This window comes from Haliotis asinina, chromosome 6, assembly GCF_037392515.1.
Source record: "Haliotis asinina isolate JCU_RB_2024 chromosome 6, JCU_Hal_asi_v2, whole genome shotgun sequence".
Taxonomy (NCBI): domain Eukaryota; kingdom Metazoa; phylum Mollusca; class Gastropoda; order Lepetellida; family Haliotidae; genus Haliotis; species Haliotis asinina.
Window position 1 is genome coordinate 4,197,372 of NC_090285.1, and position 17,242 is coordinate 4,214,613.

Here is a 17,242-nt window from a genome sequence, read left to right on the forward strand (position 1 = left end):
CCAATCTTACCATCTGTCATCTGCTCACCTAGTTCTGGGGGTTGGGTTTCGTCTTCATCCTGGCCAGCTTCATTCTCATCCAGTTTCAGATCGTCAGGAAGATCGAGAGCGTCAGGTTCTGGTTCAGGGCCTTTGTTGCCATGGTTAGGATCTATCTTGTCCTCATTGTACTCATTCTACATGTAAAATGTGACAATTAGAGCACAATTCTATTAACCTTTTCAAGACCATACTCTAACTCTTAACAAAGTGAAAACCCTTTCAACAAAATCCACAAACAGGCCATATGCAATTTAATGTGTCACCTTTACAGGGAAATCGTGCTGACAAAAACTGTTTCATGTCTTCACCTCGTCAAATTCTTCCAGCTCATGCGGTTTTTGTTCTTCTCTGTTCTCTTCTTCTCCATCTTTTTTGTCATCCTTTTCCGATTTCTGGTTGTCTTCATCCTGTGTTTTGTCCTGGTTGTCATCCTTGGCAACCACCTGATTTTCACTCTCCTGTCCGGCACCAGGCCCAGATTCCTCCTTACTGTCCTGGAAACAAGCAAAACAATCTGTTCATTCAGGCAGTGTCCACCTCTGCTTTCCCACCTACCTCCTTCTCTTGTTACTACACTCCTTGTCTTCATTGCGCCACATCTGTTCATTCAGGCAGTGTCCACCTCTCCCCTCCTACCTCCTTCTCTTGTCCTTCTTCCTCATCATTACTGCCCCACATCTGTTCATCTCAGACGGTGTCCACTCCTCCTCTCCCACCTACCTCCTTTTCAGGTTCTTCTTCATCATCACTGCCCCACATCTGCTCGTCCAGACGGTCAGTGTCCTTGGAGTCCACGTCCCCCATCTGTTTGTCCAGGTCCTCTGTGTCCGGCTCTTCCTGATCAGAGTCATCTCCATCTGGAAGAATCATTGCTCATCATATGAACAACATTTTAACAGACATTCTCCTTCATTAACTGGCATTTTGAAGATGGTATGACAAAGAAGATTCTTGAAGGTGATAGGCACCAAATGGTTTGAACTGACCATCTTTGACATCAAGGTTGTTTCATCCCTACAGCCTGCCAACATCTACCTTCCCCACTTTGTGGATTTGTCTTCATACCTGTTATCTATAATCACAGTAACAATAAGCCATGTAATCACACTGTACATCAACTCTTCAACAGCATAAACTGTCTTTCAAATATATATTTTCCTTGTGCATACTGTTGCTTGACAACAGTGTTAGCTTCTACAACAAAAACATCAAAGAAAGTGTCAGTCCATAAAACATGTTCTTCCTAAATGATCTCTTGTATCACAAGACAGCAACACGGCCCGTTTCCTACACTCACCTTTCATCTCTGCATCATCGAGCTGACCCTCAAAGTCCTCCGACATCTCAATGGCCTTGTCTTCCGGGGCCACGTCTGGCTGGTTGGCATCATCAGTCTTCTGCTCCTCTCCCTTGCGCTGAGCTTCATCCAGCTACAGAGGGAAAACAAAAAGAATTTAGTATATTTGAATAACAATCTGCCAACCACTACCTACAATCTCCCTATTAGATACAGTTTTCATGTCTAGCCTTGACTGTCTCCAAGCCTGCATTATAGCTATGTATTAACTGGTCCTCCCATTGGTGAGTACTGAGTGCATATCACCTGCTCTTCTCTCTGGCCTTTATTGGTCAAATAATACCTTGTCCTTCCCTGGATAACATCTAGCATATATTACCTGGTCCTCTGTCTCAATCTGGTCACTGACGTCCTTGGCTCCCTGACCATCCCCCAGTCCTCCTCCGGTGATGTCCTCGAACTCAGTAGCTCCCTCTCCTCCCAGCTCATCTGACAACTCCGGTGGGATACAGAAGCCCTTTCAACATACAACAGACATGTATGGACATTGGACATACAAGACTGACAGGACTAAAGTCGACATCACAAAACTTGTCTTGCAACTTCAATACAGTTATTTTTCAGGAAGTTGCTGAACATACTGCACTTGCTTTCTTGTGTTTGCATCAACAAACTTTACTCATAATCATCAACTTCATTTCCTAGATTTAGAAGCCAAACCAAGAAACAATAATTATAATATTGCTAAATTACATCATCTGTTGTTTTTATTTCGTCTACATTACCTTAGTAGCAAGTTCCGTAAACAGTCCCAGCAGCACTGATAAAAGTTTGCCTGTCGTCCTAAACAACCCAATCTGATGCGCTACAAAATATTCCACCATGTGCACATACTGGTGCATTATGGGGCAGCATCGGACCAGCTGCTGCAGACAGGCCCTGCTGTCATGGCAACCTCCATCAGAAGAGTCCACCATAATCCTCAGGATGTTCACCAGGGATGCCAGAAACTCTGTCACCTAGAAAATAATCATCTCAGTTGAGTTTGTTGGTGAAGCTTCATGCTACTGTTAGCAGCAACAACTTTATGCCAAACACATGTAAGAGTTTCTTCTTCAGTTTTTGACAATCTGTTTATTGGAGCCATGATACCTGTCTAAAAGCTTACATGCATGAGGGATCACCCACTACTGAAATGTCCAACTATACCTGGATTGTCCACCCACAACTGGAATGTCCACCCACGACTGGAATGTCCACCCACACCTGGAATGTCCACCCACAACTGGTGAGTGAGTGAGTTTAGTTTTACGCCGCACTCAGCAATATTCCAGATATATGGCAGCGGTCTGTAAATAATCGAGTCTGGACCAGACAATCCAGTGATCAACAACATGAGCATCAATATGTGCAATTGAGAACCGATGACGTGTCAACCAATTCAGCGAGCCTGTCCACCCAATCCCGTTAGTCGCCTCTCACGACAAGCATAGTCGCCTTTTGTGGCAAGCATGGGTTGCTGAAGGCCTATTCTACCATGGGACCTTCACAGGTCCCCACAACTGGAATGTCCACTTACACCTGCAATGTTCACCAACAACTGGAATGTCCCCCCACACTTGGAATGTCCACCCATACTGGGAACATCCACCTACACCTGGAACATCCCCTCAAATGTCCACCTACACCTGAACCATCAACCCACAACTGGAATGTCCACCCACAACTGGAATGTCCACCCACAACTGGAATGTCCACCTATGCCTGGAATGTCCACAACACATCTGGATTGTCCATCAACCCCTCAAATGTCCACCTACACCTGAATCATCAACCCACACCTGGAATGTCCACCTACTCCTGAAATGTCCACTCACAAATGGAATGTTCATCTACACCAGGAATGTACACTCACAACTGGAATGTCCATCTACACCTGGAATGTCAACCCATGCCTGGAAAATCCATCAACACCTGGGATGTCCTCACTGACACATTACCTTGTTGTACTGCAACAGCTGGAGATCAGCTGACATCGGCTCCATCAGCAGTTTGGTCAGGTGACCCTTCCTGAAGGATGACTCCTGCTCCTCTCCTGAACCTGCAAGTGAAACTCCAAGTGTTCACACTACAGGATTCACTATCTATGTGATGTGACTAGACAAACACCAGAAGTCTTACATTTCAGGACAAATTGTTGGTTTGTAATTAATGTCACACTCAGCATTATTCCAGCTATTAAATGTCTTCCTGTCAATACTCAAGACTGGACCAGACAAGCCATTGAGTTTTATGGTAAGCAACAATATATCCCATCAGGGTATGATGCTATGAACCGAATGAACGCGTGTGACATCCTGATCAGTGAAGCTGCTTCCTATGACCAGGTGCCAGAAACATATCTAACCTTGACTACCATGAAGGTCAAACAGACACTGAACCTACCTTCCTGTTTGTCCTCCATGTCCACATCTTCAGGTTTGCCATGGGCCTTCACCAGGTTCTGTACAGCCAGCAGAGCAGCGGCAATGATGCCCTCCACTCCATCAGAGAACTTCTCCCTCTGTGGCGATTCAGGGCTGGATACATCAGTATCCATCTGTCTCAGACTGTCAGCATCTGCCGCCCAGGTCTGGAATTCATGGCACACTGACTGGAGCTGCTCCCCAAGGTAGACTAGAGTCTGGTTGAGGCAGCAGCCAGTGTTGGAGATGGGGTCATTGAACCTAGATGACAGCTCAGACAGACGTCGCCTGAGTTTCCTGTACTCAGCTACGGCATTGTGTAGAATCTCCAGGTCACTCCTGTAGGTCAAAACCATACATAGAGATTTATGTACTTGACATTTGCATTTTACTCAGTAGAAAGATATCATCTGAGGTATAATAATAATATGTACCTCCTACAGGACATATTTACATAAAACCACATTCTGTAAAACAATCTGCCAGTAGCTTCAGATAACGAGCCTTAAACTGTGATACACCTGATGTGGTTAAAAGCACTCACCACTGATAGCACACATGATCTATCTTCAATATTTTGCTCTGTTCTGCCTCAGCAACCTTTAGCATATCCTGCACAAAATGAATAAAAGAATCAAACATCACATATAAGTGTTAACAGTCAAATATTTTCTTCACAAATGATCATATTATGCACCAAGTTGATTCAACTTACTCTGATCATCTGCACACATGTGGTCCATTCTTCGTCCCCCTGGTGGAGCAGAGCCATGGGAGACAACTCCTCTGGAGGGTAGGGAGATGGGTACAGTCTGGCTCCATCTGCCTGATTGGGACACGTGTACAGCAACACCAGGTACTGGTTTAAACCCTCCAGCAGCTGTACTGACACATATTTCAGTTTGTCCTGTAAAAACAAGACCGATTCATTGACCATATGGATATTGGGGCACCATAGTCACTGAGGGAATGCTGTTCTAATCAGTGAAAACTTCCACATCATAGCAGCAACCACAGACATCATTGGAAGTCAGGAGTGAGTGAGTATTGTAATGGAATCTAAGTAAATACAGTAAAAGTATCCAAAACATAATGTTAACATTGTCAATCACGCATGTCACCTATTTTCGCTATATCATGATCTACCTGCAAATGTCCATCCACATTTTTTAACCTTAAAGTAAATAATAAGATGGCAACATCATAGACAGTCACCAGTCTCTTCGGGGGCATGTCTACTGTTGACATCTATGTGTTATCTAGCACTGAACGTTCCCGGTAGCAGGACTTGTCAGACATGACCTAATTACCACTGCTTGTTACTACGCTATTTATATTCATGCAGGATTTTACTACTGGTGTTTAATCCTTCACAATTATTGTACAGGCTTATGTATTTAGTGTATCTAACTGGTATTTTATTCTATGTCTGGAATCATTGTGCATTGTGGATGATAGCAACAATGTTTGTCAGGGACTATTTCTTGTGTGCACGCCTGTTCAGTGGCTATTTATAGAAAGTAAGTCTGACTTGTGACCCATGTAAACAATGACCTATTACAATGGTTAATGGCGATTTTCTGATAACTTCCTTGTTCAGAAGTGTTTTGAAGTGTTTTCCATGATGGATACTGATGTAAATTACGCTTGATTGCTGTGAATAATGAATTTGATCAATTTGACATTCTCAGATTACAGTGACCTGTCAACGTTTTACGATAGGTTGAGTGACGGTTTATAAACTGAATGTCTGTTTTTATATCAAAAGCCACATAATCATTATCTGGTATTTTCCTGGAATCTGTGATAGAAATGCATTGTTTTAAGACAGAGAGGACAACATATAATCTCCTGTATTTCCTACATTTGTACCTGAAACATGACAGTCATTCCATGTTTTGACATTTATCGCCGACAATCATTCATGGCACTGTTTGACATTCTGTTGTCCATTTTCTCTGTTTGCTTTTACCAAATATCTTAGCAATCTCGTTAGTGTCCGAATTATTAAAGGACACATAGGACAACATAAATTCCTGGAAACAGGGCACATTTACGTTACACTGACACCAAGTTGTCAATAGACGTAGCATGCATTTGACGTCTGTCAAAATGTCGTCCTAGTCGCTTGGTCTAACTATATCGTTGTCCTTATTCTTGTTATATCAAATGTCACCACAAAACACAGATGTCCATCGTGTTTAATCTTTTCGGACACTTTTTATCACATGAGGACAACACCAAATGATAAAGGAAACTGAATATTTTGTACATTTCACCTGTCATTTGAGCTGACCACCAACCAAATTGGCGGCCGCTGACGTTATGTTGACAGAAAGATATTGTCCGTTTAATTATAACAAATTGTCTTGATGTCGTAGTTATTTCTACTGTGTCCTGATCAATTTCGGACAAACAGGACAACAACAGGACAATTAGTAATCACTTACTTGTATTAGAAACAATACTGCCTATGCAGTGCTTTGTGTATGAAAGCCATCAAACCTGTGTTCTGATTGGCTGAGAAAGGTCACATGACCTCCTCATGATGCCTATAAATACGATCACTGGTCAAGGCCCAAGGACAACTACAATTACTCACAACTGACTCCTATCACTATTGGCCGACTCATTCACTCGATCCTCATCCATTCATCCACTCATTACTTGTTCTAAGGTTAAGATTCCGATTGTAGAAGTCATTTGAACTGACCTTCACCTGGCATCCCTACCAACTTGCATTTATTATTCTGACTATCACTAGGTATATATTTTAAGTCAAATCTGCAATCACTTCGTAACATTATATACAGAGTATCATTTCTGCAAGATACAGTTTGAGTCAAAATATAATGTAGCATAATAACCATTATTTTCCTTGGAGACTGAGCCTTGTCATTAAGCCAATCTATAGGCAAACTAGTGTCTTATCAGACCTGACTATATTTATTGGCATCATTTATTTTATCACATTGTTAGCAAAAGTTGCATTGGCATTGTTGCCGTTATAACAAAATTAAACAGAAAGTTTGCATGCATCATTGCAAACTCTCCTACTCTGCTTCATCATCTCCTTGAGTTATTTGTCTTCCAACGTGCACCCCAAGGGTGTTACAGTATTGTTATATGCTCCTTCCAGCAATATTCAAGCAGCATCACAACGGGGGACACCAGAAATAGACTTCACACATTGTGCCCATGTGGGGAATTGAACCCTCAGCAAAACGAGCAACTGCTTTCACCGTAAGGTTGCTCCTTGAGGTCAAGAAGAGGAATCAAACAGTTACTCACTATCCATTCCCTGGTTGTCTTCTGTGGAGGAAGACTGGCATTAACCTGCATCTTGCTCACTGATGCCATCAGTTTCCTGTAAATAAAGACTTGTTTGACCAACTTCTATGACATACATGCAAACCCTGACCAATCACTTAGAAATCATACTCAATTTGGCCTACAAAAATAAAATGTTCACATCTATTCTACCTCTAATCAAAGCATCATTTAACTTCATACATATTGTAAATGAAATATTTTAATAACAGGGTCAAAATATTCTTTTGGAGGGCTAAATTTAACTGGGCATTAAATTTCAGGTTCAACCAGCAACTCCACGGAAGCCAGAATATCACAGCTACTATCACATCAATGCTGAGTCTCACCTGAGCTGGAGGTACTGACTAAAGATGGCTGACAGCTCCTGATGCTGCCCTGTCAATATGTGCATCAGGTGCTCCACAAACCCTCGACATCGGCTGATGTTACCCACACCAAGTTCCTGAAATAAACATCACCATCACCATAGTTAAACGACGTAAATGTTCTGTATTCCAACAATATCCATTCTAAGTGATCAAGTCTGGACCAGACAACTCAGTGATTGATACTCCCATCAGTGCACCCTATCTGTGTACAACAACATAAATTTTATGTTCAACTACACGAAATGGTAACTCTAAGCTAGATACTGGTTGTTAGTTGTTGAAGTCATCAATGTGCTAAATGTTCTGATCAAGCATCCTGGGAAAAGAACCAGTTTCTGAGAGCATCACAGGTCTACCTTGGAGGGTGCATGTAGAGCAACTGTTAGCCTGGCTCTCCTGGCCACACAGCGGTAGTAGTACTTGAGGCAGTCACTCCACAGTCCCGACAGCTCTCTGGAAACAACAACCAGGCATCTTATATCAACCATCTGACATCCATTATCTTGTATCAACCATCTGACATCCATTAGCTTGTATCAACCATCTGACATCCATTATCTTGTACCAACCATCTGACATCCATTATCTTGTACCAACCATCTCACATCTATTATCTTGTACCAACCATCTCACATCTATTATCTAGTATCAATAATCTCACAATCACTATCTTGTCTCAACAATCTCACATCCATTATCTTGTACCAACCATCTCACATCCATTATCTTGTCTCAACAATCTCACATCCATTATCTTGTACCAACCATCTCACATCCACTATCATGTATCAACCGTCTTACATCCATTATCTTGCACCATCTCACATCCATTATCTTGTATCAACAATCCAATCTCACATCTATTATCTAGTATCAATAATCTCACAATCACTATCTTGTCTCAACAATCTCACATTCATTATCTTGTATCAACCATCTGACATCCAGTATCTTATAGCAACCATCAGACATCAGCATCTTGTATCAACAAACTGACATCCATTATCTTGTATCAATCATCTGACATCCATTATCTCGTATCAACCATCTCACATTCATTGTATTGTGTCAAGTTTCATGATCTTATATCAGCCATCTGATAATAATCAAGCAATCAGCTATCTGACATTCTTCTTTGCTTCTCTATCTGTATTCAAAAGATGTATTTAAAATGTCACATTCATCAATATTCCAGCAGTAAAATTGCTGACTGTAAATCATGTGAGTAGAGAATAAGCTCTTCATTGTTGTAACTAGTAAATCTTGATGTAGGATGGTTCTTAAAACAGTAAAAGTGAGTAAGTGTGTGGCCATGTGAGCAGTTTGCAGGGTGTACTATAATGGATGGGCTCCACATGATACAGAACCCATGAACGCAAGAGCAAATGCATTCTCTATTTAATCAACTACAAGTTAGCATTGCACCTCCTACATGACAACTTACATTGATTCTTCACCGACACTGGCACCAACATCAATAGGCGATACCTGCATGACTTTCCCTTCATCTTCGTCTACCATTGTCAACCCCTTCCTGTAGGACAACCCTGTACAACAGACACAATGCCAGTCACCGCAAAAAATTACATCACAACATCACAAGATCAAAAGATTGTGTTCTTGAACTGCTACACACCTGCCGTTGTCAGGTGCCGGAACAGATCTGCTAGACTCTTCCTCTTTCGGAGGTTCATCAGCTTGGCTTCTGAGTTTTGGTGTTCTTTGTCCAAACCCTGTAACCATGGCAACATGAAGAGTCAACACGTGTCTTGACAACAGAACTGAACTTTCTACTAGTAACTCAGTCTTTGTAATAGTTTATCATTCAATTAATCTCCATGTTTAATACACACCACTCAATGGAAGTCAAAGAACACAAGATTATTTTGTAGCAGTAGAGTCAATCTATCACAAGTAGTGTTGTTGGTTCTCATGACTAGTACTCGTGGCTGATGCTATTAGAGACTCTATGGGGAGTGTTTCAACTGACTGGTGTGACTTCCTCGGCCTGAAGCTCATGGACAGACTCGATTATCTCCCCTGTAAACTCATCCAGGACAGTGATGAGCTTGGTGTAGCGCATGTTGGACAGAGTTCGTCTCCAGTGTTTCTGGACCCGCATCATCAGTGACGGCAGACGGGACTGCAGGCTGCCAGCAGACACAGGAACTGTGGCCAAGTCGGGTTCATGCTTCTGGGTAGAAATGATTAACTTCAGTAACAAATACATGTAATGGTAGTACTTCTCAAACCTTTCCACAGTGATTATGTTTTGAATACAATGTTTGTTTAAAAACCAACAGGTCCTCCTGTGTAAACATATACATGATATTAATTTCAGATATGGAGGACATTTCAGGTGGTCTGATAAAACCAAACAACAAGAAGTTTAACTTAATTCATCTTACCTATCTATAATCAGTTGTACAAGCGATAGTATCATGCTACCAATACCAGACCTAGTGTCAGCAAACCCGTCACTTTTCCACAGTCTTATAAATCAAGATTAAAAATGGGTGAAAGCAGGTGAGATCGCTACTTTGCATTATTAACTATGATAAGTATTGTTTCTAAATTCTTATGAATGCCCTGTCTCTATTAGATCATGGCCAGACTACACCAGAATGCCCTGTCTCTATTAGATCAGGGCCAGACTACACCAGAATGCCCTGTCTCTATTAGATCATGGCCAGACTACACCAGAATGCCCCGTCTCTATTAGATCATGGCCAGACTACACCAGAATGCCCTGTCTCTATTAGATCAGGGCCAGACTACACCAGAATGCCCTGTCTCTATTAGACCATGGCCAGACTACACCAGAATGCCCTGTCTCTATTAGATCATGGCCAGACTACACCAGAATGCCCTGTCTCTATTAGATCATGGCCAGACTACACCAGAATGCCCTGTCTCTATTAGATCATGGCCAGACTACACCAAAGGCAGTAGTGGGTTCAGACATCTTGTAACAATCTTGATCAATAAGCCCAAAAATGTCTCTCTCTCCAGAAAACAAAATGTCTGGAGGTGTCAAATGGTATATCATTCCAATTTAAACTGAAAACATCAATAAGCGCCGCCCCATCCCCAATCTACCAAAGTCTCACTCCTTTCACAGAACCAAATAACATGCATAATATTCCCTCTCAAACTATTGATGGCATAACACAACATGAACATGGCTCAGGACCTACATGTCTCACAAGCATCTTGTTGGCAGCTCTATGACAGTATTCCTGTAGTCTGTCTCCACAGCTGACATGTGTATCGCTTGCCTGGTCTGAGTTATCTCCCTTTTCAGTCAGGAGATCTCCAACTGGTTTTTCTAATATTGTCTGGACAAGCAAATGATCATGACCAATAAGAACAGTTCTTTTATCCAAAATATACTTCATTACAAAACTGAAGCAAAACTTATATTTACAGTAATTATCAAACATTCCCACGTGAAAGCAGAAATGTTGAACTAAAACATCATAGAACAAAATGCATTAACAGTTTAACAACAAATAACCACCTAAACACAACCGACCAACATTAGAGACTGTTTATATGCACGAAATCTCATGAAGTCTTCAACTGGTGTGACTAAACAAAATGTGTTGCTAATTCAGTCCCTGTGACCTGCCCAAAACACACCTGAAATGCTTTTGAGTATTTGTGTACAGTCTTGTGGGTCTTCTCCGTTGTCTGCTTCAAGGCCCAGTAACTCATATCATTCCATCGTGCTATCTTCACAAAGCCCTGAAACAATACGCAAATACTAAGGTATAGAAATCAGAATGTGTCTCCTCAGTAACTAGAAAAGGGTGAGCGAGTGAGTGAATTTAGCTTTACGCCACTTCTTACAACATTCCAGCAGTATCCTAGGAAAGCAGAAATGTGCTTCACATACTGTACATGTGTACAGTGTGATAAGTGGACACTTTAACCACAAGTCTACTGTCCCAACAAGAGCAGGAACATAGAAACGTATCTGACACATACACCAGGTAAGTGTCCAAGAGTATATGTTCCTTTAGTGACAATGTTCCTTTCCAGACATTTTCCCTGAGAGAATTATTGCCAAAAAACTATTTTCACTTGTAAAGTTTTTACAGATATATTATACTAACAGTATTTGTTCTGGAGAGAACTACTTCCACATGGAGCTGATAATTGTTGAACAAATCAGTGCCATACAAAACAAACAAAACACCAACAACCAAATACAGTAGACTATTTCAGTGTCCAGATCCACAGACTATCCACTGATTCTGTTTGGGGCTCACATCAGGATGTTAACATTGAGTTCTCACAATCCTGTCTAGATCACCCTTACGAAAAAACAGGACTTCTCATACAGCTCGTCCCTACCTTCAACTCTTTTTCAATAGGTGTCCTCTGCCGTGTGACGTCTGCCTCCACCCCAGCCAGAAACTGCCTATAAAACTGGTATACATTCCACAGCAGGTTCAACAATACACCTGAAACAGTCAAGAGACACTATTTTGTATCTTCATCCAAGGACATCTAAGAGTTCTACTAGAGTAAGAAACAAAGACATTTTGGGGCAAAAGACAATGTGTACAAAATTTCATCTGAACAAGAAAGTATTTAATCCTCTTTGAAAGACTGTTGAGACTGACAACTCCAGCAACAAACCACAAACTACAGAAGGCTCTGGACTGTCATAACTGACCCACCTTGCTTGGGGGACTTGTCCATGTGAGTCAGCTGGCAATGGAATGTGTACACCATCTGCAGGCGGCAGTGGAACTCTCCCAGACTGGAGGTTTCCAGGAACTGTTCCAGAGATTTCAGTATATCTTCTGCAGTTGGCTCTGAGATCTAGGTGAAGAGAAAAGGTGTGTTAGATGTGCTAAGAGGTGTATCGAGGAGATGAGAAGGTGTCTGGTGAATATAATATCCAGACATTAATCTGGTGATTGTTTGTTTTGGCAAACCCTTCTGTTTACTTACATCATCTTTCTGCTGTGATGACAAAAAAGAGTCAATGAGTTGGTAGATATGGAACCACCACCGTGAGGCCTTGTTCCTCACTTTCTCTGTCTGTGTGTCAAGTGACCGACTCCAACAGCTGTAGAGGAATAAGTAGGACTGAATTACAGCACTGCTCAATACATATCTAAACACTTTAAAGATACATCACCAAATTTTCCATGATAATCAACAAGTGTCTGGAAGACCATACCCATTATGACTTGTCAGCTAGGATCAAGCTCTGACAACATTATTACTGGCCTCTCTACAACAAGATGCCAGTTTCTTTGTTTCCTTTCATGTCACTGAAAAATATTTCCCAAAATCTGCTTCACAGAGTGTGAGAAATTATGAACCAACACCATTGACAAAAACTTTTTTCTTGTGTATTCTATGATAAATTTTTCGTGAATTTTGTAGGTGACATATCTGCTAATCATGTTAGTGAAATCCAGCTTGACACCATATCACGCTATCTTGAGAAGTTGAAGATCATTTCACCCACCTGAGTTCCAGTTTCCTCCACTGTATTATCATAGAGGTGATGTCTGCTAATTGTGTTGCCATGGAGACATGTGCAGCAGCGTTTGCCTCCCAGTCCTGGGACTTCTCCAGCACCAGCTCGAGCCCAGTGAGGAACTTCATGACAGGACAGGTTACAGGGAAGGACAGCACTCGGTCAACAATTGTCTGCAACTAAGCAAAAACACCACCATTTAATCTGTAAGTTTCAAAGAATGTGATGAAAACACTGTCAGAAAGTAGATGTGGGATAACTATTCTGAACCCAAACTGTAAGTGAGCATGATTATTTAGGGGTATATTGTTTCATGATGAAAACTGAAAACACATTTTCACAAAACTATCCAACAAATATTCAATATGCCTGACTCATTCTGGTGTCTGCGACCATTATGAAAACACAAGAAATCAGCAATATATGTTTGCATGAGACAATCTGATTCATGTTGATCACTAATGGTTCTAAACAAGAAGTAAATTCTTACTTACAACGATATGCTAAGTGAGCATATTTGGTATTGAGATAATCAGTTTCTTCATGTTTATAGTATTGTTTTATGGTGTAGCAAGTTATACTTGACCCCTGACCTATCCTGTGTGGATAATACTTACTATTTTCAGGGTGGGATGGTCTGGCCATTCCTGCTGTAACTCGGATACTCGGGCTGAAAATCTGGTCAGAACTGGTCTACACTGGATCACCTCAGCCACGTTGGAGTCAGTGTAGATGTTGTAGACAGGTGATGTTTTCGGTACAAGTGGATTGTTGTGCTCGCTATCTGCAGACTGTGATGCGTGGACAGACGTCTCTACAGCACCACACACTAAAAGATGCCCTCCAAGGATCTCCATGTCTGCTGTATTTCCTAGAAGAAAGGAGAGATGACCTTGACACAGCAACACACACTGGACATTGCCATGCCATGAAGGAACAGCATGCAGTTATAACATAGACAAAGACCATCTGTTTACATCACGCGTAAGCTGCTGTTCATTTGAAACTCTGTCACAGTCAGCATAAAGCAATATTAGAACAAAAATAAGCAATTCCGGGTCTGACATCACCTGTCAGATCACAATGGTGATCAATACACCAGGTAGTGCAGACCTTTCCCTCAATTCAGCTGAATTAAGCTGGGAACAAAAATCTGACATGGTTCTTTTATCTGCCCAAAATTTTCCTCATGTTAATAAATCAATAGATGGTTAAAAATGAAATTGGTTAAACTGCTATGTACATAATTTGGTGTGGCAAGATAAACCGAACTGATACAATCTTCAAAAGTGGGGAAACCCATTATTTACCAAGAAAATACATCACAACTGCAACAACGACTCAAGCCAATGCCATTCAGGCTTATGAGCAATTCTTGTCACAAAGCCATTGAAACAAACCAACCTAGAGCCTTCCATCCCATCTTGCCCAGTTGTGCTGCAACTGAGTATCGTGTCAAAGCAGGTACGACATGGTCCTGGGGCAAGACCTGTGGGAGTTCAGGTCTTCTGATCCACTCTGTGCTGGTCAGGGTGGTGAATATCTTCTGGTGGCAGTCCAGTATCAGCAACATCTCAGCGGGACTGATTCTGTCCACTCCTGGAGGGACTTCATCTTGTGTCATCTTCTCTTGATCAGCGTCTGTTCCTTCAAGGGTCTTCTGCCCAGTTACATCTTCAAAATCCTGTACATAATTACATCAGCATATGGGAATTCCAGATGGTAATACCTCTGCGACTGATGCTAACTTGGTTAATTCAATCAGTGAATAAAGAATATAGTTACAATCAACACAGGATACATGAGCCCATAGGCCCTTGAGGGACCAGTGAACAACGTATTTATCTTACTGAACACCTGAATTTTAATTCTGAACTGCTTGAAGCACTTCTGCTGAATGCGAGGCAAATCACCATTTTGCAGACAACACAATGCAAACAGATTTAGAGTTATCTCCCTTTGATCAATTTTCAATCGCAAAACATCGGTAATTTCGGCTTGATGTGTGATTCAATGTCATTCAAGGCAAAGAAGTACTACCATGAAGCACCAGAAGAGTTCAGAATTCAGAGCAGTGTACACTGAAAATAATACACCGCCTGTAAGCGGTGTACATTGACAATAGAAAAATAGTGTTGAGCCAATTGGAAAGCGACATTCATGTGGAAGTAAGATAAATGTCTAAAGATCCCTATGGGTTCATGACTCCAATGACCATTAGCAAGACTGACAAAGATGACACAAGCTGTTATGATTTATGTTGCTTTAACGATATCATGATACTGGTGGAAACCCTTGTTTGGATCAACACCAGACATTTGGTGTCACTGACTGAAAACTTCAGACAAAAGACTACCCCACTGCTCATAATTGAGAAGAGTGAGTGAGTGAGTTTAGTTTTACGCCGCACTCAGCAATATTCCAGCTATATGGCGGCGGTATGTAAATAATCGAGTCTGGACCAGACAATCCAGTGATCAGCAACATGAGCATCGATCTGTGCAATTGGGAACCGATGACATGTGTCAAGCAAGTCAGCAACCCTGACCACTCGATCCCGTTAGTCGCCTCTCACGACAAGGATAGTCGCCTTTTGTGGCAAGCATGGGCTGCTGAAGGCCTATTCTATCCCGGGACCTTCATGGGTCCATAATTGAGAAGATGGAGGAGGGAAGTCACAGCACCTTCTCATAGGAAGGGAAACTTGCACGGAAGTCTTCCTCCTCTTTCTGCTCCTCGCTGCGGTCGTCTCCATGCGTCTGTGTCTTGTAGCGAAACAGTGCTTGTTCCTCTTCCTCTTTCCTCCGCCTTGCTTCCTCCTGCTCGTGCCATGCTCTTACAAACAGCTCAAACAATCGGGACAAGGTGAAGGTCAAATGAGGTGAGAGTTCACCCGCCATCAGACAGTGAGTTTTCAGCAACAAGAGAGCATCTTTCAGAAGCCTGTAGAACATAAATCTGGGTCAACATAGTGGACAATGAAAAAGCAAAGATTAGACAGATGCACAGGTCTTTGAATAGGTTTAAGAAGTGATATTTGCAAGCACGATCATTTATATAGATGTCAACTCCTGAAAGGAGTTTCAGAGCAATTGCTCATTTTAAAACATAAATGATGCCTTATGAAGGATTAAGCATGTACTTGAAAACATCTCTTAAATACACAAATTGACATGAATTCTTTCCCACTGAGATACAAATATTTCTGAAACTTACTTAGCACACATTTCTTTCTCCTGTACAACAGCTGTTTCCATGTCCTGCAGCTGGGTGAATCTGCCAACTGCTCGCCATGTGACGTCTGCTACCAGCACATCAGCCAGTTGAAGCATGTTGGGAGTTTGACAGCTAATAGCTGGGAATCTGCTAAGACATGTGACTGTCTGCTCAGGGATGCTCACACTTTCAAACTGCAAAACAAAAAATAGATTCATATTTCTATTGACAGAAAGTCACATATTTCTCAAGTAAACAACTTTAGTGGTCTGAGTGGTCATGTCAAGCAAGAATGGCAGACTTACCTTTACTTTGTGAGCCAACATATCAACCTGTTGTGCTACCATCCTCATACCCAGGGATACCTGCCAGGACAAAAGAATGTCAGCATTTCACAGTAATAATACAGTAATAGATAGATAGAAACAAATATTATGACCAAAGAATTATGATTTCTAACTTGTCCTTATATAACTCATTGAAGTAACAGATTTCATGTATTTCTGCAGCTTAAAGATCAACTTTCTATCATCATCTGATGAAATACAGTGATGGTTAGAAAATATTCAAGATTTAATAAAAAACACAGTGATTCTTCAACATTAAACTCAAAATGGTTTCACAGGTGTGCCCCACAGACTGGGAATACCTGTAGTGTGGCCAGCATGAAGGGCTCCAGTAGGTCCCGGTAGCAAGGGTAGTCCTGCTCGAGCCTCTGCAGGAACCTGTGTAGTGTCGTCTGCCACACTCTCTCCTCTCGGACACAGCTAGTTGTTGTGGAGTCATCTTGGAGTTGGTCCTGCAGCATCTGACTGGCGGAGAGAAGCTTGCTGAGAATGTCTGTCACATGATTGATTGATCCCACACTCTGCAGGAAACTGGAGACATCTTGTACCAGCAGAGGGAACTGCAATACAAACAAGTTTGAAACACACTATATATATATATATATATATATATATCAACCACAACACACACTGCATCCACTTCTGACATATATCGTATCTACAGCCGCAAT

At 41.6% G+C, this 17,242-nt stretch overlaps 1 protein-coding gene across 1 annotated transcript in view; it reads right to left on the reverse strand.

Moving 5' to 3' along the window:
• The window catches only part of LOC137286150 (midasin-like), a 130,130-nt gene that overhangs the window by 12,146 nt on the left and 100,742 nt on the right, over positions 1 to 17,242 (reverse strand). Inside the window, exons 58-85 of the mRNA XM_067817826.1 lie at positions 16,874 to 17,131; positions 16,530 to 16,589; positions 16,225 to 16,418; positions 15,693 to 15,951; positions 14,413 to 14,692; positions 13,626 to 13,879; positions 12,997 to 13,187; positions 12,471 to 12,588; positions 12,194 to 12,338; positions 11,865 to 11,974; positions 11,148 to 11,252; positions 10,703 to 10,843; positions 9,496 to 9,699; positions 9,142 to 9,238; positions 8,950 to 9,052; positions 7,862 to 7,958; positions 7,464 to 7,579; positions 7,096 to 7,171; positions 4,520 to 4,711; positions 4,349 to 4,416; positions 3,785 to 4,143; positions 3,340 to 3,440; positions 2,125 to 2,358; positions 1,719 to 1,856; positions 1,340 to 1,472; positions 763 to 899; positions 351 to 536; positions 29 to 176 (exon numbers count right to left, since the gene is read on the reverse strand). Of these exons, the coding sequence (XP_067673927.1) occupies positions 29 to 176; positions 351 to 536; positions 763 to 899; positions 1,340 to 1,472; positions 1,719 to 1,856; positions 2,125 to 2,358; positions 3,340 to 3,440; positions 3,785 to 4,143; positions 4,349 to 4,416; positions 4,520 to 4,711; positions 7,096 to 7,171; positions 7,464 to 7,579; positions 7,862 to 7,958; positions 8,950 to 9,052; positions 9,142 to 9,238; positions 9,496 to 9,699; positions 10,703 to 10,843; positions 11,148 to 11,252; positions 11,865 to 11,974; positions 12,194 to 12,338; positions 12,471 to 12,588; positions 12,997 to 13,187; positions 13,626 to 13,879; positions 14,413 to 14,692; positions 15,693 to 15,951; positions 16,225 to 16,418; positions 16,530 to 16,589; positions 16,874 to 17,131 (4,504 nt within the window). The remainder of the gene's footprint in view (positions 1 to 28; positions 177 to 350; positions 537 to 762; positions 900 to 1,339; positions 1,473 to 1,718; positions 1,857 to 2,124; positions 2,359 to 3,339; positions 3,441 to 3,784; positions 4,144 to 4,348; positions 4,417 to 4,519; positions 4,712 to 7,095; positions 7,172 to 7,463; positions 7,580 to 7,861; positions 7,959 to 8,949; positions 9,053 to 9,141; positions 9,239 to 9,495; positions 9,700 to 10,702; positions 10,844 to 11,147; positions 11,253 to 11,864; positions 11,975 to 12,193; positions 12,339 to 12,470; positions 12,589 to 12,996; positions 13,188 to 13,625; positions 13,880 to 14,412; positions 14,693 to 15,692; positions 15,952 to 16,224; positions 16,419 to 16,529; positions 16,590 to 16,873; positions 17,132 to 17,242) is intronic.